At 51.8% G+C, this 23,427-nt stretch overlaps 1 protein-coding gene across 7 annotated transcripts in view; it reads right to left on the reverse strand.

Annotated features, from left to right (window-relative positions):
* Nucleotides 1-974: 974 nt before the first annotated feature.
* WDR20 (WD repeat domain 20) overlaps nt 975-23,427 on the reverse strand; it is a 64,387-nt gene continuing 41,934 nt past the window's right edge. Inside the window, exons 3-5 of one of the 7 annotated variants that reach the window (XM_060003904.1) lie at nt 22,383-22,475; nt 11,843-13,102; nt 1,818-2,014 (exon numbers count right to left, since the gene is read on the reverse strand). In XM_060003904.1, coding sequence (XP_059859887.1) covers nt 1,961-2,014; nt 11,843-13,102; nt 22,383-22,475 — 1,407 coding nt within the window. In that variant the 3' untranslated portion in view covers nt 1,818-1,960. Of the gene's footprint in view, nt 1,549-1,817; nt 2,015-6,927; nt 8,459-11,842; nt 13,103-22,382; nt 22,476-23,427 lie in introns of those variants that run through there. The other 6 variants (XM_060003905.1, XM_060003898.1, XM_060003899.1 and 3 more) reach the window with 6 other exon arrangements.

Here is a 23,427-nt window from a genome sequence, read left to right on the forward strand (position 1 = left end):
GTGCTTTGACTAGGATGACAAATACCAAACTATCTAAAACGTGCTGATGTTTTCATAGGAAGGGCATTCTGAATGTGTCCAACATATAAATCCTGCTTCTTTCACTTACAGCGAGAGGGTGTCCTGGTGTGTGGTGGTTTCCACCTTTCTCGAAGGCTCCCCGGCCCTGTGACGGAGTCTCCCCGTGGCGCAGCCCTCCTGGGCCGGCGGCTGGTGAAGAACTGGCTCCCTGACCCTCCTCTCCTCTGAGAAGGAAGCCAAGACCCAGGCTGATGAGAATTTTTCTGCAACCGTAACATTATCCTGTTGCTACGTTCACAGAAATGATGGCAACGGAGCGTGGACACATCTCTTCTAGCCTAAAATCACTTAGACGCGCCCCCAGTTCATTGGGATCACTTAGAGAAATGTGTTTTAGGCACTTCGTGGTTTAGAGTCTGACCACATAAAAAGGCCTTCAAAGGGTTCAACTGTGTATGATTTTTTTCAACTGAGAAAAGTTCCTGTACTTGGCAGCTACACTGTCATGATTCTAGTCCCCTGTAGTGCCTACAAGTAGGCGTGGGCATGACCAAGATGCTCACCAGCTGGCTTCAGCCAGATAAAAATCCCATGTAATTGTCATCAGCCTTTTTTTCTCTGCATCCTTAACAAAGCACTTTCACACTCACCGTATAGAGTCGTGTGTGATCTTCCAACAACAGAAGGTGGACTCGTGGACTTGAAGCTGTAAGGAGAAAACTGTTCCCTGAGACCGCAGTCCGCATGCATGGGCAGCTGCCCACAAAGGCCGAAGATGGGGAGACAGCAAGAAGGGGCCAGAGAACCGCAGGGCTCTCCGGACGAGCCACGGTCTTGAAGAGCCTGCCTCACATCAGGGCTGCAAGGGACATGGTGTAAACATTTAATTCAACAAAAACAATACAGTAAAAGTTGAGCCAATTTAACAGAAGATAAACAAATGGTATATTCAAGCAAGTTTTAATTTTTTTGTGAATTAGAAATATCACTCTTAGAAGATGAAAAGTACTACTGAAGCAACCATTTCCCCAACTGCAGAATGACATTATTTATACATATAATACAGAGCCGATTGCATTGGAACAAGAGTGTTAAATCTTAACAGATTAAAAAGGGCATCTTCACGCCACACCTTGGAGGCCCACTACACCCATACTCAAAGTTATTATTATTTTTATTTTTTTTGCGGTACGCGGGCCTCTCACTGTTGTGGCCTCTCCCGTTGTGGAGCACAGGCTCCGGACGCGCAGGTTCAGCGGCCATGGCTCACGGGCCCAGCCGCTCCGCGGCATGTGGGATCCTCCCGGACCGGGGCACAAACCCGTGTCCCCTGCATCGGCAGGCGGACTCTCAACCACTGAGCCACCAGGGAAGCCCTCAAAGTTATTTTTTAACAGCATTAAACTATTTCAAGTGCAAACAATTTTTAAAAACCTTTGCGTGCAGCATCCGTCTTCCTGAATTACATATTTAAGCCAGAAAGTAACAACTTTCTTGATGAGTGCATTCCAGGTTGTCTTCTGACACCTAAGGTATTAAAAAGAAAATCAGCAAAAATAGAGTGAAGTACTATTTTTAACAGTTGGATTTAAGGGGATTTCTTGTCCAAGAAACATTTTATTTCACACTATGTATATATGTATATATTACATAAATATATATAACATTTTTATTACATTGAGTTTTAGAGTAAAAAGCAAGAAAATCTCATTTCTTATTTTTTACTGCAGCCCCAAGAGAACGATTTAAAAATGGAAACAGCTTCTTTGGGTGAGCGGCGCCGAGCCCCGCTTTCCTCTTCCGCGCTGCTCTCCACGCGGGCGATGCCTGCCTGCGGCCGGGGCCTGACGCCCACGCGGCTCACGTGCGGCCCTGGGCTCCGTCGTCGCTCCCTCAAGACCCAGTCCGGGGTGAGAACCTCCGAGCGGGAGCGGGCTCGCTACACTATAGTCCCACCTGGAGAACTGGCCTGGTTTGGGGCTGACATTAAACCCTGCAAACAAAGCAGTTTACATTAATCCAGCAGAACACGGGGCCGCGAAGAAAGTCACAGTCGCTCATCCTTTGCAGCAGTTTCACAGGAGCACAATTAGCTTTCTGTTGGTTTGGAAGCCAGGGTTTTAACAGCCCCTCCGTGTCCATCTAGTTAATTCCTAACTCATCGGAATCCTGAGCCTGCCCCGCCCCCACACCTCGGGTGGCACGCTTTGGGCGGGGCTGGCCTGGGGGAGAGAGTGGTCTCTCAGGGCCAGGGTTCCTTGCAGCATCACTGCCCAAAGGCCAGGGGCACCTCCCAGGGGGGCTGTTCACTGCCCTCCCCAAGGGCTGCAGCTCCGGGCCACAGAGGGGTCCCCCCGGCTCCGAGGCCAGCTCGCCCAGTGAGGCCAGACAGCTGCACGCCCAGTCCCCCAAGGGCCGGGGTGGCCACCAAGGACAGAGTCTAGTGACATTTTTGAAGAGGCGTTTTCTTTGCTCTCTCTGATGGGTGGTGTGATGGTGGTGCCCCTCTGGCATTAGCGCCAGCCCACCGGGCCCAGCAGGTAGAGAAAGCAGGATCCAGTCACGTGGGTGGGGCGGCTCAGGACAAAGGCTGCCGCTCGGCTGCAGTGGATCTGGGGACTCTCTGCACCAGTAAGGGGTGGTGTCTGTCCCTCTGGGCTGGCTCCTACGGAGAGGCAGGAGGCTGTCACGGATCTCTTGCAATACAGGCGTGAGCTTAGGTAACGCTGAAAGGGTTTTCACCTCTTGTACAGCAAAGAGCACTTACATCTCCCTGCATTTGCTGGGCTGCACGTAGCTCCAGCACAGTCGGGCATTCATTTATTAAGAATAATTTTAAGGTTACAGTATTGCAACACTGAAGCTACAAATTTTCAGTTCTGTGAACACAAGCATCCTTAAGCTGTCCCCCAAAATGCTGCACACAGGACACGCCTTTAAGCAAACACGGCTGCGTTTTCACACCTGGCCTCGGGCTGGCACAGATGAAGGGTGACGATCTGAAACTGACCCTCAGCTTCGCCCACGCCTTGTTGGAGGGAAGCCGGGAAGCACGTGGTCCCGCTCCAAGTCACTTTATCTCGTTTCTCACCTTAAACCCGAAATCCGTTCATCTAGGCAAGATCAGGAAGCAGGGGCGAACGGAACTTAGCAACTCGCCCCCGCTCAGAATCTACAGGAGTGCTTTTCCTTGACCTTGGAGTTACTGCCGGAAAGGCACACAGCCCTGTCTGATCTCCACGGCGACGGGCAGCTTCTCACTCAAACCCCTCAAGACAGCGTGGATGGAGCCTGACAGAAGAGGTAAAGCTCTGGCCGGCCCAACGGGAGGGAGGAGCTCTTTTGGACACTGTGCCCGTCCCGGCCCAGTCCACAGAGCGGAGGACGGCTGGTTTACCGCCTCGGTGATGAAGGGAACCTTTGGCCAAGTGATGAGAAACGCTCCCCCCGAGTCTGAACTGAGCTGCAGTGAGGCCGCCAGGCCCAAATCCCTGTCCATCGCGGACAGTCTGGAGGGAAGAAGCCTGTAACATCACAGATGACCTCATCCGGTCTAAGGTGTCTGAAGCAAAGGGACTCTGACCTTCGCGGGTCAGCCACAGGCAAGGAGAGGGCGGCCCGGGACTAAGCTCCCCGGGGTGAGCAGAGCAAGGCCTCAGGATCTGCTCGGTGCCCGGCACGCAGGCCAGGAGCCTGTCAGGGGGCGAGGCCTGACCCCTGTCCTCTTCCCAGAGATGGAATTGTTCTGCAGGACAGACACACCGTGGAGGCATCGGGGGAAACACCACTATTCAAAAGAAAATGTGAAGAGTAACCTTATTTCTGGAAGCCTGTGCTTTAGTTTCGAAGTTGCTGGGTGATGATAAGAAAGATGGAAGACACACTTGCAGGCCTCCATCGAAGACTCCAGAACACTCTTAGGGGGAAGCCTGGCTGGACACGTTAACCTAAGGGCACAGTTTGGGGCAGGTTTTTCAGCGAGGAGGACCCGCCGCCGTCTGCCCTGCTGTGGCTGCCCGTGAGGGCGGCCTGCCCTCTGACCGCATCCTCCCCGATGACTTTCTCAGGGAGGATCAAGCGCCTGGCCTCAGCGACCCTGCTGGCTTCCAGCTGTCCAGGCAGCACGGTAGCTGCTGGTCTCTCCACCTGACGCCGGACAGCTGGCAAACGAGGGCTTTACATACATCACTCAAGCAACAGATTTCTCCAGCCAAGAACCTGCTTAATGTCCCGTTACCCCTCCAGGAAGGAAGCCTATCACAGAAATAGTGGCAGCTCTTGGATCTAGTATTTAATAGGTTGTTCTGTTCTCACCAGAGTTGCCATTTTATTCCTGCTAGAGATTTCATGTGAAAATTGATAAAATACCCCAGCTCTTAGTTTGGGTTTGATTATAATTTATAATACTAAGCTAACAGAATTAAACCTTGTTTCATAAGAATGTATATATAGAAAAAGTAATATTTCGGCTAAAAAACAATTTACAACAAAGGAACATGTCTTTGTTCATGGGTGCTGCCGAGATCAGAGACCCTGACAGCAAGAAAAGACCGTGAGGGTCTCAGAGGCCCTCGTCAGAGAACGGCCTCGTCCTGAAGTCCCGCTGGGCCCACGGGAGGCCTCCCCATCCGACTCCGGCTACCATGGACTCATCTGGAAACGTGTGAGACCGCAGACCCTCGAGAGGGTGGTCGTGGGATGGGCATCCGGCGCTGTTCAAAGCCTGGTCAGTCGACTCCCAGAATCACCCTCTTCACCCCAGACGAAAGTGACGTGCACACTGGCCCCGGGACAGGTCTTGCTGCAGACTAGCAGCCTCTCGAGACCGGCAGAGAAGTGCTACAGGAGGAGCTCAGCGCTGCTGCGGCCCTCGGCCAGGTCAGCCTCACCTGGAGGGGTGGCCCTGCACCTGCCACAGAGCACTTAACCCTGGAGGCTCCGGTTCCAGGCAACCTGCCAGGAGCTCCCCCGAATTATCTCACTTCACTCGGAGACTAAGAGGTAAATATTTGCTAAGTGAGGCCCTTTTAGAGACGGTACACAAACGATGAGAACCGTCACCCGGCTAACTTCCTCAGGGCCGCTTCTAGCTATGGATACATTCTCCTTATTTCATCCACAAGAATCCCGCCACTCACACTGCCCAGGCCGCTGCATAAAAGAACCATAGAAGAGCTGGACAGAGGACCTCCCATTTCATTCCAAGGCGCGTGAGGCCCGGACTCAGTGAGCCAAGTTTAGGAAGTGGGTGCGGGCTGGGAGGGGCCCACTCCACCGGCGTGTCCTCTGAGCCATTCTCTGAGCATCTGGACCCCTCCCTGCCCCAGACCCACTGTTCACGGCGGCCTGGGACCTTGGCTCCACTAGGCAGCTGCCCCTTGGCCGGCCCTGACCTGCCCGGTGACTGGCCACACTGGCGGTGACACATTTCCCCAAAGAGGCCACTCAACCTGGGAAAAGTCGCCCAGGGAAAACGATCGTGGTGTTTTCAGACACCTGCGAAAAGGCTTTCTTAGGGCACAACCAGTCACGGGCTCCTGCGAGAACCGTGCTGGGGAAGAGAGCCTCGCCCACGGCCTACAGGCCCTCCCGCCGGGTGACCCGCTGAGGCTCTGACATCCTCTCTGCAGGCCGGGACCTCCAGTGTCTTCTAGCTTGAGTCCCGTCATGGGGCATCCACGTGAAGGCTGGTTTAGAGGTTACCGACACCAGAGGGGGTGGGGCTGAGCACCCCTAGATGTTCTGTCCCTTTCAAGAGATCTGCTGGTCCAGAACCGACTGTTTCAAAAGGCAGCCACACGTGGGAGAATGGACTTATGTTTTCAAGGTGTACAAACTAGTTATCTTTAAAAGATCAAAATGCTGTGCCTGTGTGCGTCTTTTTAGACTTCCTGTCAACCTACTAGCGTTCAGGGCTTAAAATCCCCTCGCGCGCTAAGGAGACAACGTGCAGCTCCTGTGGTAGTAAAGTCCAAGCAGGTCCCTCTGAGGGCGGAGCATCGGACCGTCTCTTCTGCTCTGGAAGCTTCGAGTCAAAGGCAAGAGCCCAACACCCTGCAGCACGGGCGGCTCAGGAGGACCAGGAAGATTCTGGAGTCCACCGAGAAGGACAGGCGGCCAGGAGGGGCTTCCAGAGGCTTTGCCAGCCCCGAGCTCCAGGCCCAGGCGTCTCACGAAACGGCAGGGACGCAGCGGCTGAGTGGGAGCCCCAGGGCCCGACGAGGCCTCTGACCCGGGCAGCTCACTGCTGCCCCCACGAGCCCCAGGCTGAGCGTGCGGGCCGAGGCCTGGAACTCTTGCCATGAAGGTTCTTTCGGGGCCGGAGGTGCCGGCGCTGCCGAGAGCGAGGGGCGGTCCAGAGCAGGCCAGTGCACATCGCTTCTGCTTCCCGCCCCGGGAGGACCGGCTCCCACTGCCCTGCTCACGGGGCTCGTCCTGCACCGGAGCCTCGGGGCCCGGGCGCGAGGCAGGACCACCTCCACGGCGATGACAACGCCTCCGGCAAACGGAAAATGACAAACCCTCCTCAGGAGAAGAGCTGCTACAGCGTCGCCTGCCCGCCGCCTGGGAACTCAGCGCGCGCTCCACACAGAACCGGCACCAGCTCGGCCGCAAAGCCAACCCACGGTCCTTCCCCACATGGGACTTGGCTCAGAGGAAGGTCACAGAAAACAGGGAATACCTCCCGTGCTCAGAACAAACATCTCACTTAGAAAGCTTCTAATTCGGAAAAACTCAGCATCGGTAGTAAGAGGTAGCAATTCCTGGGGCTCTTCGTTCTATAAACATTAACAAGGCCCTTGATTTTACAGCATTTAGAAGCTTTTCTTTTTCGGTTCACTGAGATTTTTTTAAAGCTCTGATGTGAAAGTGACTACTGAAAATTTATCTACATTTACGGTTCATTCACGCGTTTATTTAACGTCATTATACAGAGGACAACCCCAAAGTTCTTCAGAATATCAAGTATGTAGTAAGTCTCTAGCTGTGACAGTGACAAGGGAACAGCTAAAAACCAAGGCGGTGAAACAGAAACACGATTTTCTTAAAATTATAAAGTAACAATACTGGTATTAAAGCTTCATTAATTATTGCAACAGTTAAGAACTTAATTTACCAACATTTCATGTTAGGAAGGCTCTTTATGAAATTTATTCAAGTTTTCAAGAAATTAGATGAGAATGTAAAAAAGGAAATACATATGAGTTTTGATTTTCATTAAGGGTAAATATTCATACAGTTTTACACAGTGTCGCCTAACACAGTGACCCTTCATCAACTCAGGTATACAGAAATCAAAACGCAGAGCAGTTTTCTTTTACATATTCAACTCGCGCAACAGCGATGTGACCATGACACAAAGTCCACGTAACAGAGGCAGCAATGACTAGAAAGTACCCGTGGAAGAGCTTCCCTCTCCCGGAGGCGCTTCTACACACAGCTTTGAACTTGGCTCTGAGTTTCAAAGGGAACAGCTGGATACAAGTGCCTTGCAAGAGGAGCCCTGGACTCCACCCTCCCAGACCGCCCCTCTCACTGGCCAGCACTGGGGTGGTGGGGCTGAGCCCCCTGACTACCTGAACAGGTGACAGTCCCAAGCAGCCCAGCGCGACAGGTGTGCTCTGGACAAGGAGGGAGCCTTTGCCCATTGTTCCCTGCCGTGGTGCCCGAGGGGGACATCTCCTCCGGGTCACTTATCAGGCCTACACGTGAATGCGGAGGAAGGAAGCCCCAGGAGTGGACACGCCCGGCACAGCGGGATGACCCGCACAGGAGGCCAACCGCTGCCCCTCGTTCCCCTACGCGCAGGGGCTGCGGCCAGTCACCCTGGGCCAAGCCCTCCCGCAGAGAACGGGACGCGGCGCGCCGTGTGTTTTTCCCGGGAAACCACGGTCGACCTCTGCTTCTAGTTCCTCCTCGGACAGACAGGTCCACGAACGTGGCCTTTGGGTTTTCAAAGGATTCCTTCCGCGGTGCTCCCCGGCCCTTTGGCTCTCCCCTCACACTTTGAGCTTCCTCAACCAGGAAATCAAAGCTCTCCCTCCCAAGCAGGAGGTAACGAGAACCTTGTACACGGGTGCGGACATCGATAAAGCTGCTTCACCAACTTCAGCACAAGTTCAATACTTGACAATTTCTTAAAAATTCAGGATGTACCACAGGAAGTGGAGGAATCGGGGAGAAGCGGCTGCCGGGCCACCTGCCAGCCTGCACTTGCACGTGGCTGTGGAGCCCAGCGGTGGAACAGAATACTGGGGGCACGCGTGTTACATGCCTGTAAAAACTGAGAAAGCTTCAGGGCCTTTTGTCCCTCATCGTTTCTGGACGTCTGAGGCAATAATCACTGTCAGAGCTTATCCCTGTATTTCCACTCCTCTCTTCTTTTTCCATTAAGGCATTTATCCTTAGTCCCAAGTCAACGGCTCACAGGAGAACCCTTCAAAAATGTGAGAAGGTCCAGTCAGCACAAAAAACAAAATTAAGATTCTTTACCACTATTTAAATCAATTTAGAACCCAAAGCTACTGGTTATTTTTAAAGAGTCTGCCTACTCCCTTTTCCACATTTGCCTTTAAAAGAAGGCCAAAAATAAAAATAAAAATAAACTAAGAGGCCAGGTTTTCCAAAGGCTTCCCACCCCAGCTCTCCCAGCGGAGGAGAAACAGAGAAGGGCTGGGGCTGGGGCAGCCAGTGGATTCAGAAGCCTGCATCGCCCAGGTCACAACACAAACCCAGCTCTGGAATTGCCAGAAGCTTTAAGGGGCGAGCCAGGGCAGGGCAGGCAGAGAAGACCCCACAGCCTGGCTAATGCCCTCCGAGGGGTCCTGTCGCCGCAGGCGGGCAGAGCCACCTCTTGTTGGGGGGGGAGCAGCTCGGCTCACGTGCTACCCTGAGCACTTTATTTCTCTGCTTTTCATCGATGCGTCTCAGTGCATGCTGGAAAAATCGTGCTGAGCGAGTAGGAATAACCTCTTGTGGCCACAAGCTGTTTTAGTCCAGAGGTTAGGTTAGAAAAGATACTCTTGCTCAGGATAACGTTTAAGCTGAAAAACTGAAAAGTTTCAATGAGGAAGCTCAAAATGTGGGGAGAAAACTACAAAAAAACACTCCCCAGATTTCCCTTAGTGGCCACGGCGCCTTATATACCTGCGACTGGCGCCCTGGAACCCCTCGAAGCAACCCCCCCTCCTGACCCCGGTCTGCAGGAGCCCTGGCGCCCCGAAACAAACCCGAGGGTGGAGGGGAGGGGCCCGCCCGCCCCCTCCCTCCCGTGCCCCCTCTCCTCAAGCTGCCGGCGACTTTAGTCCTGGTCTTGGAGAGGACCTTGCGCTCTGCCCTCCTGACTGCAGGAGAACGGTGCTGCTGGCTGTCACAGAAGGGCGGAGGCATCAGAGAGGCAGAGCGGGCGGAAGCAGCGTCGCCCTGCCGTGTCCGAGCAGCCCCTCCCCGGCACCTGACACTCAGCCAGGGCCCCGGCCAGACATCAAGGATACACTCACCAGCAGCAGCAGGAAGACCGAGACTGTGACCAAGCCCCAAACCCCAAACTGTGCAGGGACCACGGAGGTTTAATGTGGGGGCGGCGTGGAGGAGATGGAGCCCGGCTTCGACGAGCGCGTTGCGGGGCTTGTTTTTTAAGGGGCCAGTAACACCCTCCTCTTGCCTCTCCCACCCCCGCTCCGACCCACAGACCGCGCCCTGGGTAAGCTGCCCCAGCGGACGCTGAAGGACAGAAAGAACCAGAAAGGGCCCCCGTCGCACAAGCATCAGCTACACGGGCCCCACCCGTGGCTTTCCTGCCCGCACTGAAGGAGCACAGCGCTCGGAATTGGAAGGTTGTGCGCGACACACTCCCCCGTAAAGGCTACTTACCTGGGATTCAGCCACTTGGGCCAATTACAAAGTCCTGAATTTTGAAACTGCATACTCAATGCCTCAGAAGCATTTGAAACTGAATTTCTAAAACTATGCAGGTACACAAAATTGCACATGGAGTGCTGGTTCCTGCTCTCCACCTGACAGCCCAATTTCCTAGCCTCCAAAGCTGCAAGAGTCCACAAGCACGGCTGTCTTTGCTACCTCAGATCAGTTAACATTTAGGAACAAAGGACCATATCTTAAAGGCAGACAGGACACTAACATCCCCATGGACCGCGATGCATGAACACCCCCGCTGTCACAGGTCGCAGAAACCACCACACTAATGAGCACGGGGGACACAGAGTGAACGGCTCGGCCCGGACGCGTGTGGAGCGGGGAGCCGGCCTGGCCTTCCCAGGAGGGCGGCTTTAAGAGCACGGAGCTGCCCCATCAACCAGAGCCTCGCACCCGACACACTGGAGCCTCCCAGTCGGCACTTTGCTGAATCGCGTTCACTACTCAAACCAGTATAAATTATCAGTGTCTCTATATTTAATTACAAAGGCGTGCACAACAGAAAAACAAACCTAAGTGACCAAAGTGAGCTAACAAATGAGATCATTATCATCTTGACACGAAACATATGGGTCAAAGAGCCCTCTCATCCACTGTGAAAACTAGAATTTGAAAAGCAACTCGTCTGACAGCTGATAAGGATCTGAAGGAATTAGAGTCGCGGCTGTCTGGGCAGAGGGAGAGCCAGCCCTGCCCCCAGCAGCCACAGGCCCCCAGGGGCAGGCGCTGGGGTAGGGGATGGCGTCCCTGAGACAGAGGCCAAGGGCATCCCGAGAATGATCCGGAAGATCCGGGACCACGACTGCCCTCCAAGGAGAAGGAGCAACCTGCACCTGCCCTTCCCCTCTGGTGGGAACACAAAACCCAAACGAGGGAAAAATTTCAAGTTCTCTGAACCTTGGGGGCCTATCAGTCTTCACAAACAAGGCTGAGGAGTCTGCCTAGGGCCTAAGGTCACGTGCCTTTTTGACCAAAAAACAAAAACCCACACCAAAAAATAAAAAATAAAAAAAAGGAAAAGAAAAGAAAAGCTCCTTCCCCTTGTTGGAAAAAACGTTAAGCAAATCACATCCACCATAAAAGATCTTGGCTTGTGTGGCAAGAGGCACTTCTGACAACACTGCTGGCGCCCTCAGCCCGCAGTTCGCGGTAACTGTCCAGGCTCTGAGAAATGTGGGTATTTTATTTAGTGCACAGAGTCTCAATCAAAGTGCTACAAACTGCTTCTTTGAAAAAAGATGTTTATTAAACAATTTTAATTGTCATAAAATGACTAAAATGGGTTTTAAAAATTAAGGCTCTTCTCTTTCTGTGGATTGCCAGAACGATGTAAAAATAATATCAATCAACCCTGCTGAACACTTTGTTCCTAAAGTTAAATTTCATAGATTCCTAAACATTTGATGATTAAGATAAAAAGTTGGACTATAAATGACAATTAATGGCCGTTCGTATTGAATACACACTCTGATCAGGTGTACAATATTCTAATTGAGTAGTTAAGCAAAAATATTCCAGTTAAAGCAGAAATTTTAATTTTAGCATTTTAAAGTCATTGTTTCCCCACACTGTCATGATTTTCCTAAAATCGAAATAGTCTAATACAGGAGCGCTAACCTTGGGACTCTATATACTCCCAGGAGGGTGACTGACTTGGCTGGCCATTAGTTTGATTATGGTTTTTAAACGTTCTACGGTGAATTAGCAAACGATTCAGAACTACATGGCATGCAGGATCCAAAATTATGGCTCTGATGCATTTAGATTTACATTAAGAATAAGAAGTGTCATTCACATTCATTGTACACCCCGCCCCTCCCGCAAGAAAAAAATCACTACCTATTCAAGTTCTAGATCTGGTGCAGCATTAAGGGTTAAAACTTACCACTTTACCAGGCCTCCCCCATGTGCAAATAAATCCCTCCTGACAAGCAGTGACTATGCAGTCCTCAAGAAAAATTAACACAGTCAGTCTTTCATGTGCTATCTTTTTACAGATGAGCGGCTCTAACAAGGGAACGTCTTCCATCCGAGGACACAGGGGCGTCCCCAAAGTTTTAGCTGGGTCCGTTTTGGTTTTAGTAACTAGGTTCAGTTTGTCGCTGCTCTTGCTAGAGATGTGTCCCATGCTATGGTTTCGTTTGTGATCTTTCTCATGGTGCCTGTCCTTCCGGTCGTGTAGTGAGAGCGTCGCGAATTTGCTGACCCCGGAAGCGATGGCCCCGTCCGCGATGCTGCCCTTGCTGCCGGTGCTGGAGACGGCGGAATGCGGGAGGCTGTTGGACCGCGGCAGGGGAGGGGGCGCCGAGTTGCCGGGGGTCGTGACGCTGTTGCCAGTGCTTCCGGCAGGAGGACTCGTGGCGTTCATGACGTTCGTGTGCGTCCTTGCTCTGGAGAGGGGCTGGTGGGGGAAAAGGATGTCTTCCGTGAGGTCCCATAAGCAGAGCTGCGTGTCCTGGCCCACGGAGCCGAACCGATACGTGACACTGACGGGGCGGCTCTCGGTCGAGTTCCGCTTGGACAGCCGGGACTGGGTACTGTTTGCTCGGTCTCTCCCAAAGTGAAGAAGGTCCTGGAAGTCCTCGTCGCTGCCACTTAACTCCATAGGGTCGCTCTCTTCCACACTAGTGGTGTAGGGGTCAAACGCCACCACGCTGACCCAGGATTTGTGCCCGTGGCCCCGCGCGATCACGCGGCAGTCTCCAAAGGACCAGACGGTCACAAGGTCGTCCTCTCCGCCCGTCACGACGTACTTGCCGTCCGGGCTCCAGCACACGCACAGCAAGCCTCCAAAGTAGCTTTTCATGGTGCCGTGCAGCTCCACTGAGTCAAAGTTGAACACCCGCAGGAAGCCGTCCTGGCTCACGCACGCCAAGAACTTGCCATCTGGGGAGAAAGCAAACTCGTTGAGGGCCCCCTCGCCCACCGTCCACTTGAGGAGAGGGTTCCTCGTGGATTTGCTCTTGCAAGTGTGCACGGCAAAGCTCTCTCCCTGCTTCAGAAGCTGGTAGTGGGGGGCTGTGGTGCCACAAGCGTGCTCCACGTTATACAAGTACATGTTCCCACTCGAATGGGCTACTAGGAAAAGGCTTTCCGAACCAGGAACCCATTTGACACAGGTTACTCGTGACTTGTCTATTAGTCTCTGTGAAGACAAAGGAGAACAAGTTATCACAATGGAGAAGTTTTAAAGGTCTACTTTTCCAGCAAGAAAACTTGTCTGCTTCTCGGTGAGAAGGGACGCGTCCATCCAGGCACTCCACGTCCTATCCCGCGGTCAGGCCAGCGAAGGCATTTTGGCCCCTTGTGGAATTACCGTCTAGAACTGCACCTGGGTGTCAGGCCACTGGGTTTCACCGAGTCAGTCATTCAGCAAACACTGTTGAGAGCCTAGTATGTGCCCGACAGATACTATACCAGGCGCCGGGACACACCGGGGAGAGGGACAGCCCCGGGCACTTCGCACGTCTCACGCCAGGAGCGGCTGGGCCTGTGACTCCTGCACCTGCACAGGGTCCTCACTACGATGTCCCCGGGAAAGTCTCGCAGTCCCCACAGCCGGGAGCCCTGGGCCCCCAGGGGCTCTCTGCACTGCATCAGCCCCGCGTGCCCCGTGCTGACTACCCCTGCCTCTTCCGGCTGCTGGGCGGGGGTGGGGGTGGTTAGTCCACGTGCAGCCAGCAGCACCCAGGACAGCAACGCACACCTCCCTGGGCTCTGCCTCGGCCCTGATGCACCGCAACTTCCTCACTCACAGTCGCTGTCATGTGTGTATCTTTAGGAGCCATTCCTCCATCTTCTTTGGAACAAGGTGGTGTTTAAAAAAATAAACAGATGATTAACACTCAGGAGTATGTGCCTAATCACTGCCACTCTACTCCACGTTTATTTTTGATCCACTGACCAACTGTTTCTTTAACAGGCACAGGTCGGGAGTCTTGCCTTTAAAAGAACAAAAGGCAAAAGGAGAAACCCCTCAAAAGGGACGACCACCCCCCGAGTACGCTTCCCTGCTTGCAGACCTTTCGTGGGGCTCACTGGCACAGCGGCTTCCATGAGGCTGCCTGGTCCCCAAATCACAGCACCAGAAACCATCTGGGAGTTCCCAAGACCCCTGAGTTCTCAGCAAGTCCTGCTGCCAGACGCTCTCCACTGCCAGCCTGGCAACCGGGTGCCTCGGGAGCCCGGCGGGCTTCGGTGAGCTACATGCTCCCACTTCCCTCACGTGCTTGGGGTTCCCCGACTCGAGCCTCCGAGGGCCACGGGCCACAGGGACGGGAAGCGCACCGGGACACAGGGCCTCCTGCCTTGTCGGCCTTGCACTGTGTGTCTGCTGTGTGTGCTGCATCTTTGCAGAAAGTCACAGAAAATGAAAACACTTGGTTTCTTCAAAAAGACTAATGAACCATGCAAACTGCTGCAGAAAATTAGGCCCTGGAAGGGAGGTGGCCAACAATGGTCCCAGCCAGGGAAGAGTGGAGAGGCCTGACCCTGCCTGGCATGAGGGCCCGGGGCTAGCAGGCCCGGCAAGGGTTACTGAGCAGCAGGGGTCACTGCTGTCGCTCTGCAGTGTCACAGCCGCACTGTCACCCCCTGCCTCTTTCCTCTCCTGCCCGGTGACCTTCCTGTATACGGCCGCTGACCTATGCTAACGCCAACAACCTGGAAGCCCAGTGCTGCTCTGTCAGGGTTTCCACGAGACCGTCACCATTTCTTCCACAGAGGTCAGAGGCACCTTACGAGGCCAGGTCAGGGCTTTGGTCTTGGGGGAGCCTACCCCCACCCAGCAGACCTTGCTGTACCCACCGGGCTCAGGCTGCCCCAGCACTCCTGATCCCTTAACCAGGACTGGTCTGCTGGCTTAGTGTCCAAGGGTGGTGCCGGTTCACCCCCATTGGTGGCCTCACTGGGCGGCTACAGAAGCGACCTCAGGCTGAGAAGCCAGGCTGCTGGCCGTGCCCTGGCACGGTGTGTGGCTTTCAACCCCTGCACCTCACATTTCACCACAACCAAATCTAATCTCAATTTTCCCAACAGCTCTCCACCGTTACTCTATCATGTGTGGAAAATTTTAAGGATGGACATAAAAACTTCTAGCACTATGGTTAGGAGAAAAATTTTATTTTTGGCTTAAAAAGGCAAAACAAAAATAATTCCATTAGAACTCAAAACTGGAATACTGTCAAGTAAAAACGGTATTTCCCTGCAACTGTGAGGAATGGAGATAAATAATCATAGCACCATTATTAAAATACATGTTACTGGGGTGACGAGACACATTTAAAGACTTTACTCCACGTTAAAAAGGTGCACTGAGCCTGCTGTAGTAGACACGTGGATGTAACTTACGGACAAAAACCTGAGCCCACCTTCTGTGGCCCTGCTGGGGCGCCCACGCAGACACGCCACCTCAGCACTTGGGAAGCACGCACAGCGGCTTAAGCAACTGCAAACCAAAACCAGTAACGGACCACATACCAACGCTAACGCGGGAAGGCTTTCTCAGTTGTTCTACACCATCCGTTTTCCCTACCAGATTGTGTGCTCAAGTGCAGGGAAAACGTCTGCTTCATCGTGGGGTACGTGGCAGGCATATCAGGGCAGCCGTGCTAGCTGCCAACCTGAGGATCTACTCTGTGGCCAAGCACTGACCAGTGGCTCTGCACACATGCTGTTTCATCCTCAAAATAACCCCGCAACGTAAGCTTTTATTTTTTTAATAGGTAATACAGTCATAATTCATATATATTAATAAAAGTATCCAGTAGAAAGCCTCACTCACACCCCTTTCCTCCATCCCAGATCCCTTGCCCCCAGAATTACTGTCATTAGCTTCTTGTTTATCTCTGCAAGTGTCTTCCTGTGTGGACAAGACAAACACAGATACAAGTTTATCCACACTCCTTTTTTTCACTGTCTGCGCCTCTGTTTTCTCATGCAGTCACACACGTGCGTCTCTCTGTACTGGTACGAAGACAGCTTCCTCATTCTTTTCTACAGCTGCAGAGTACTCAATTACATGGATATACTGTGGTTTATTTGAGAAGTCCCCCACTGAAGGACATTTGTATAGCAAAGAATAACCTGCACATATGGCAATTTTCACATGTATAAATATACTTGCAGGATAAATTCCCACTGGAATAGCTGGTTCAGGAGGTACATACATTTATAATTTTTTACAGATATCACCAAATTACCTCCCATACAGGATGTAACAATTTATATTCCCACCAGCAGTGTAAGTATGAGTGCTCATTTCCCCATAGGAAGGTAGGTGCTATTGCCGTGTTACCCACCAAGAACAGGATCAGAGAGGTCCGCAAGCTCGCCTGTGGTCCCTCCCGCTCGCCACTCACTCATGTTTCGCTCATTCCCCCTTCCATCCTTTACTGAATGTACACTACACGCCAGGCACTGACAGCGCCAACAGACAGACATCCCTTCCTGAGTGGAACTGATGTTCAAGTGGGATGAAAAGGTAGTGAAATTGACAGGATCTGACGGTAAGGAGTGCTGTACTGTGAGCAAAACCCAACCAGGGAAAGAAGACAAAGGGCAGGAGGATTAGAGTGATTCCAGTCTCAAGGAGGAAGGCCTAGAAAGGCCTCTATCTCTGGGATGAGGGCGCGCTGAGCAAAGAGGTAAAGGGGCAGCAGAAGAAGCAGGCTGGGAGGAAGCAGGTCAGAGCATCCTCACAGAGGGGACAATGGTGGGGGCGCTGATGGGGGAGCAAACCAAGCGCTCTTCATCCTAGAGACACGGAAGGCGCTGATGCAAGGGGGATGGAGCGGGTAAGATGACACCCGGCACAGGCCCGTCAGCCCCAAAGTGGGGCTGGCGCCTTCTGTGCCACTGACAAACGTCAATAAACCAGGGCGCCCCCCCCTGCAGACCCCGGGCAGTGGGAGGCACAACTTCAGGGCTAGCTCGGAGTCACTGAAGTAAACTGCCCTGGGCTATCACTTGGTTTGGGTTTAGCAAAAAATTAGAGAACAGAAATTAAAAAACAAATACCTAGAACATCTTATTCAATAAATATAAAGAATGCAACCCACTTTCTGCACCATAAGGGTATATTTTTGTTCCAGAAAATGTCTAATAAAAAAAGTAAGGCATCTTGGTCAGTTCTCAGAGCTAACTAACAGGATTTCCCCACCGGGCTTGACTTCTCCAGTGTCAGTGGGGCCGTGATCTGGATGATGCGTTTGAGTATGTTGAAAAAACACCCTTGGCAAAAGCCCAGGTCCCCTGAGGAGCTCCCGAGTACAGGTGGGGCCGGGCCTGTGCTGGGGGCGGGCGGCCAGATCAAGGCTCAGCACAGTGCAGTTGGGTCTGCGGATGTGCACGGTAACCGTTTTGGCTGGAGCACCTGAGCAGGGGCAGGAAATTAGGTCTGGAATCGCTAGCTGGGACTCAAGGACATGCAGTACCAGGCTAAGGGGTCTGGGCTGTGACCTTGAATCCCTGTGCTGACCAATCCCACAGCCCCAAGCACTTGAAAGTGACTGGTCCAAAGTGAGACATGCTGTGAGTGTAAATTACACACTAGATCCTGAAGACTTGAAAAATTATGGAAAGTATCTCATTCATAATTTTATATTGATTATATGTTGAAATAATGTTTGGATGTATTAGATAAAGTAATACATTTTTTTTTTGGCTGCGTTGGGTCCTCGTTGCTGCGCGTGGGCTCTGTCTAGTTGCGGCGAGCGGGGGCTACTCTTTGTTGCGGTGCGCGGGCTTCTCATTGTGGTGGCTTCTCTTGCTGCGGAGCATCGGCTCTAGGCACGCGGGCTTCAGCAGTTACAGCGCATAGGCTCAGTAGTTGCGGCGCATGGGCTTCAGGAGTTGTGGCATGAGGGCTCAGTAGTTGTGGCGCTCGGGCTTAGTTACTCTGCGGCATGTGGGATCTTCCTGGACGAGGGATTGAACCCATGTCCCCTGCACTGGCAGGCGGATTCTTAACCACTGCGCCACCAGGGAAGTCCCAAGATAAAGTATCTTAACTTCACCTATTTTTAAATTGATGTAATGTGGCTATTAGACATTTTAAATTGAATTTGTGGCTCACAATATATTTCTGCTGGCTGTACTGCTGCAGACAGTAGGGGCACTGAAGATTTCTGAAAAGGGAAGCACCAGAATGAAGTGAAGTCTCCCGTCAGCAGGTACAGAATGGTGTGGGTGAAGAGAGACCGGTTAGGAAGCTGTGACAATTGTCCGTGGACAAAGAGGTCTTAAACTTGACCAGCGGTGGTGTGGCAGGATGGACTGTTTAACAGTGGGCTAGGCTGGATGTATTAGGAGGTGGGGTGGGGGTGAAGGAGGCGTGTGAACAGACTCCTAGGTTTTGAGCCTGAGTGACTGGGAAGGGGGGTGACAGAACAGAGAGGAGGGGTGACCATGCTGGGGAGAAGTTCAAGTGTCCTCATCGAGCAGGCAGCTGATGAGAATGACTGTGGAAGATGAGGAAATGGGCTGTGAACTTATAAGAGCCAGATCTGTGACATCCTGAGCTCTCCAAGGCAGAAGGTGTACAAGGAAGAGGAGGAGAGTGTGCAACTTTGGGAAAAGACTACTTATAGGGAGCAGGACAAAAGTCAGGAAAGCAGAAGGAAAGCCGAGAAAACCAGCCAGAAGTCCCATGAGGAGAGGAAGGAACTGACACTGAGTGAATGTCGGACAGGCCAGGGGCTCTGCTCCCTGCATCACAATTCCCTCCATCCCGTCACAGGGTCTCTGGGGGCGGCTCTGTGCTACAGGCCAGGAGGGGAGGCAGTGAGGGAGCTGGGCGGGGGTCCAGGAGAAGAAAGCCCCTTGCTCCGAGGCTGAGGTGAGGCCGCCCTGGCAGGAAGGGCAAGGAGAGGAGAGCGGGGCAGGTCTCAGGGAAAGACAGGCGCTCAGGTCATCTGGCAGGACCACTGAGCTTTCCATTAAGGAGGGAAATTCCACAACGCTCAAAGGCCTACTTTTAAAATCACTTCCATAAAAACCAAAACCAAAATCTGGGTATTACTATGCCAGGTCTGTACGTCAAGCCACCTACCCAGGAAGCGGGCTCCCACACCCACTTCTCTCCCTGGTAATCACCCACGGCTCCCACATTCCCCCTTCTGAATGCAGAAGACACTGCCTCATTTCTAACATCAATCCAGTCAAAGTCCAACAAACACCAAAACTACCGTCCTTAATGGCATTCACAAACAAGACTTCCTAAGTATACTAAACTAGTCTAGAGGAAGCAAGAATAAAAACAAATCCCTAACCACGTTAAAGCACCGCGGCTACAATGAAGCTTTCCAAGGCACATACTTTTTAATTTTCTTTTTTTCACTGCTATCAACATGATAAGCAGGAAAAAATTCTTGGGGGGTTGCTGGGTATGCATTTTACAATGCAGATATTAATTTATAACAGAAGTACTAAAAACAAACAATTCCAAAACCACAGCAGCTGCTGGAAAAGCCGTAATGTAGCCACAAAGTAATGTAGCCACAAGCAAAAACGGTGACTAAGGGCTTTGATTCTGTAAAGGCATTTAAAGACAGCTGCTTCTTCCCTCAGGAAGTATTAGGAAAAGGTATTTCAAAGCCCTGTGAAAGAGGATCAGATGTCATTTTTATCCATGTCAAAACTTTAAGGAGGAAAAAAAAAAAAAAAAAAAAAACTTTAAGGAGTAGATCATTAAGTGCTCATTTCCTTCCTTTGATTAAAAAAAGCAACAACAAAAACAAAACTAACAAGATGCCCAGAGCCACTCTCTCGTTAGAGGACTAGACAGAATATTGCGAAGCTGGGCCTCCTCTCCTCCCCACTCCTGGGGGCGCTGCGTGCAGAGGGAGCCTGCAGCCTGGGATGAAAGAGCAGACACAGCCTCAGGCAGCAGCAGGGACAGGCGTCCACGAGGAGCCTACAGCCTACCCAGTGCGCTGCCCTGGCCTCACAACCTGCGAGAGAGGAGAAAGTCAAGAACAGGGGGGCTCATTACACGCCAGGGATGAAGAAGCCGAAATGACAAGTTCTTCTTAGATTTTACATCCACCCAATAACCAAACATACTTAAAAATCCTTTGAAGTTACTGTTCTCTGGATACAACCCAGATATAATCAGAATTTTTACAAAGGCAAACAAGGCTGAGTTCATTCCCACACAGAAACTGCCCCTTTATGACTTTCTCCCCAGTACATCGTAACCGTTAGTGATGAAAAGTGGACCCCTCACCCCTTCCGGGCGCTGACCAGGGTACCTCTCCCTCCCTGGTGACCCTGACCATGAAGGTAGGCTCCACGGTCTGGGAGCTCATCAGATGTGCCGTTAGATACCATCAAGGGCATAAAACATACAGAACACTACACACAGAGACCTCAAGTCTACTCTAAGGCTTGAGAGAAAGCAGTGTCTCAGGGGATCTAGGCTATCATTCCCCAAGGGACGCTAGCAAGGACCAGCCTTCCTCCGGGGCTGAACTGGTGCAGCAGCCAGGGTCTCAGTATGACTGGGACGGCCCGGGGAGCAGGGCTTGCCTCTGCTATCTGACATGAACTGGATGGACTGAGGGCCAGACCAGGAGGTGAAGGTTGCCAGCAGCTCTAATGGAAGGTGTGAATCTGACAGTTCTGCCTCATTAAAAACATAAAAAATTACAAAGACAATAAAGTTAACAGTGAGCAATGGGATTTCTAGGTGATGTTTTCCCATCTTCTTTGTACTTCTCTATGTCCCAATTTTTTCTATAAACAAGTATTTTAAGTTTTTTAATCAATGGGGGGAAAAAAATCACCTTTTAAGATACACTCTATTCCCAGATAGAAATTTTCACCTATCTTTGGTCTAGTGTGGATTTCTGGAACTTACAATTTCTTTTCCATTCACCTACCCACCTATCCATCCATCCAAACATTTACTATACTTTCATGCACCAGACACCTCCAGAAAGGAGCAAAGGTCAGAGTAATCAGTAGTGGAGTGTGTGCACGCACACGTGCATGTGTGTAATGGGAGGCTGAGGAGCTCTCTGGTGAGTAAGACAGACAGACGCCAAACAGTCATGATAAACAGTCCCCATCGTCTGCCTTACTCATGTTGCTTCTCTGTCTGGGTTGCCCTGTTCTTACCTTCTTGTCCTGGAAAATCATTTGTGCTTCTCCTTCAAAACTGCTGGTATCTCACCTCCCAAGAAGCCTTTCCTCCAACCTCTAGTGAAAGAAACCCTCTGAGTTTCCCCTCCACCTGGAACTTTTCTCCCCAGGGCTTGCTCTCCAGGCCCTCTGCTAACATCTCATCCTCACCACACCTCCAGGCGGGGACCGCTCTTATCCACTTTCTGGCTGAGGAGAAGAGATGAAGTAAAGACCCACATCCTGCAGGCAGTAAGTGGCAGAAGGGTGTCTGAGCTCTAGGCATTCGGGTTCAAGGGTCTATGTTCTTAGCCACTGGGCTGTGAGTCTGTAAATTTCATGGTAATACACTGACGGTTGTAAGTGCTCCTTTGCGGGCCATGAGCAGATGACCAGAATCTTGGAGTATAAACAGGGCTCAGCCCCAGACACGTCTAGGACTTAGCAAAGACTCGTCTTTGCTCTACTGTGCCTTCTCCACAGGCCTGCCGTCTAATCTCAGGGACATGATTACTATTTATATGCTGACAGCCCCCAACATTCACCTCCAGTTTTGTGCTCCTATCCAGGTATGCAACCACCTACTGGCCTCTCGAGCTTAACAAGCACAGAACGGACTCTGTTCCCAGCACCTGCTCCTTCCCCGCCTTCCCCAGTGCAGTAAGTGGGCCACAATCTCAAGATCTGTTCCCTCGTCTCTCCAGTTCCGTCTCCAAGAAGCAGCCAGGGTTATTTTCAAAAACATCGATCTGACCACCTCTTGCTCCCGTCTGTGAGCTCCCACAGCTCGAAGAAGCAAACCCGGGTCAGGTCCTGAGTGGCAGGGCCTCCAGACTCATGCCCTCTCACTTCACAACGCCCTCCCAGGTCCACCGTCCTCTCTCAGGTCTCTTGGCCCCAAGCTCTTCCCTCCAGGGGCCTTCACCGGCTCTCCCTCTGCAGGGGCGCTCTACCTCCAGCTCCTTACCTGGGGGCCTCCTCAGGCGAGGCTCAGCTCAAAGCACTTCACTTCCTCCAAGAGACGGACGCTCCCCACGTCCCCGTAAAGCAGGCCTCCACGTCTCTCTCTCCTTCAGGCCCTCTATCTCCTCTGACATCACAACAAGTCACCACCATCTGCCGTAATTGTGTGTATGTGTGTGTGTGGTGCTGTTCACACTTCTCTCCCCTCTCTCTGGAGGGGAAACACAGGGCAGCTGTTATCTGCCGCTGCAGACCCAGTGCCGGGCACGTGGTAGGCTATCAAGGTCCGTCAAATGGATGAGGAAATGGCCACAACCCTAGTTCAAGTCCTCAGCTCTCACCTGGACAGTTACTAGAGCCTCCTCACTGGTCTTGCTACCTTCATTCTCTCTTTCTTCATTCCAATCCACCTTCCACAAGTGCTGACAAGAGTTCTAAAAAAATACATTTGATCCTGTCACTCCCTTGATTAAATAAAAGCCCAAAGGTCCCCCACAGCATCCAGTGTCAGATCCAAATCTCCCAGCATGTGATCAAAGGGCTTTTACAATCTGGTTCCAGCTCATCTGTCTGGCTTTAACTTCTGCCACTCCAAGACCCACATGCTGTGGTGTGGCCACCCTTGGCCTCCACATGCTAAGCTGTTTTCTCCAGCTTTGAAGGCCTTTCTCATCCTCCTCCAACTCCTATGCATCTTTCAAACCCAGGTCAAATGTCACCTTCTGGAAGCTTTCTCGAACTGTCCCCACTGAACTTAACTTTTGTTTTTATTTTATGATATCTGATACATACTGAGGAATGCAATTAATACATTATTCCTTGGTACTTTGTTCATAACACTGGGATAACACACGTTCCAGTATCCTTTTGGTCCATCTCACTAAACTGTGAGCTCCTGGGGAGGCAAGAGCCCATCTGGCAACCACACACGGTGGGGCTTACAATCTATGACCAATAAGAGCTCATGGAATTAATTTCTGGATCCAGCTCTATCATCAAATTGTTACCTGATGTGGACAATTCACTTACCTTCTCTTTGACTATTTCCTCATCTGCGCACAATGGAGACAGCAACCCACCCTCCCAAGCCGAGGAAAGAGACAAAACACTTTGAAACCTCCACGTCCCATACCAATGCAAAGCACAGCCTACGACAGCTTCGACCACCATCCCTGGCACTCTCTGAGAAACAAACCCCTGATGACCCTTTCTCTTAGACATCCTGAGCAAAATCTGATGAGAATGTTACCCATACAAGCCAAAGAACGCCCTTACTGCGAAGGGCAATCAATGTCTGCCTCAAGTTGTAAATGCCAAGTTGGTATTAAGCCATACACAATCCTAGAACTTTGAACAGCCATTTTTCAAATAAAATGTAAAAAGAGT

Source organism: Delphinus delphis, chromosome 2 (genome assembly GCF_949987515.2).
Source record: "Delphinus delphis chromosome 2, mDelDel1.2, whole genome shotgun sequence".
NCBI lineage: Eukaryota > Metazoa > Chordata > Mammalia > Artiodactyla > Delphinidae > Delphinus > Delphinus delphis.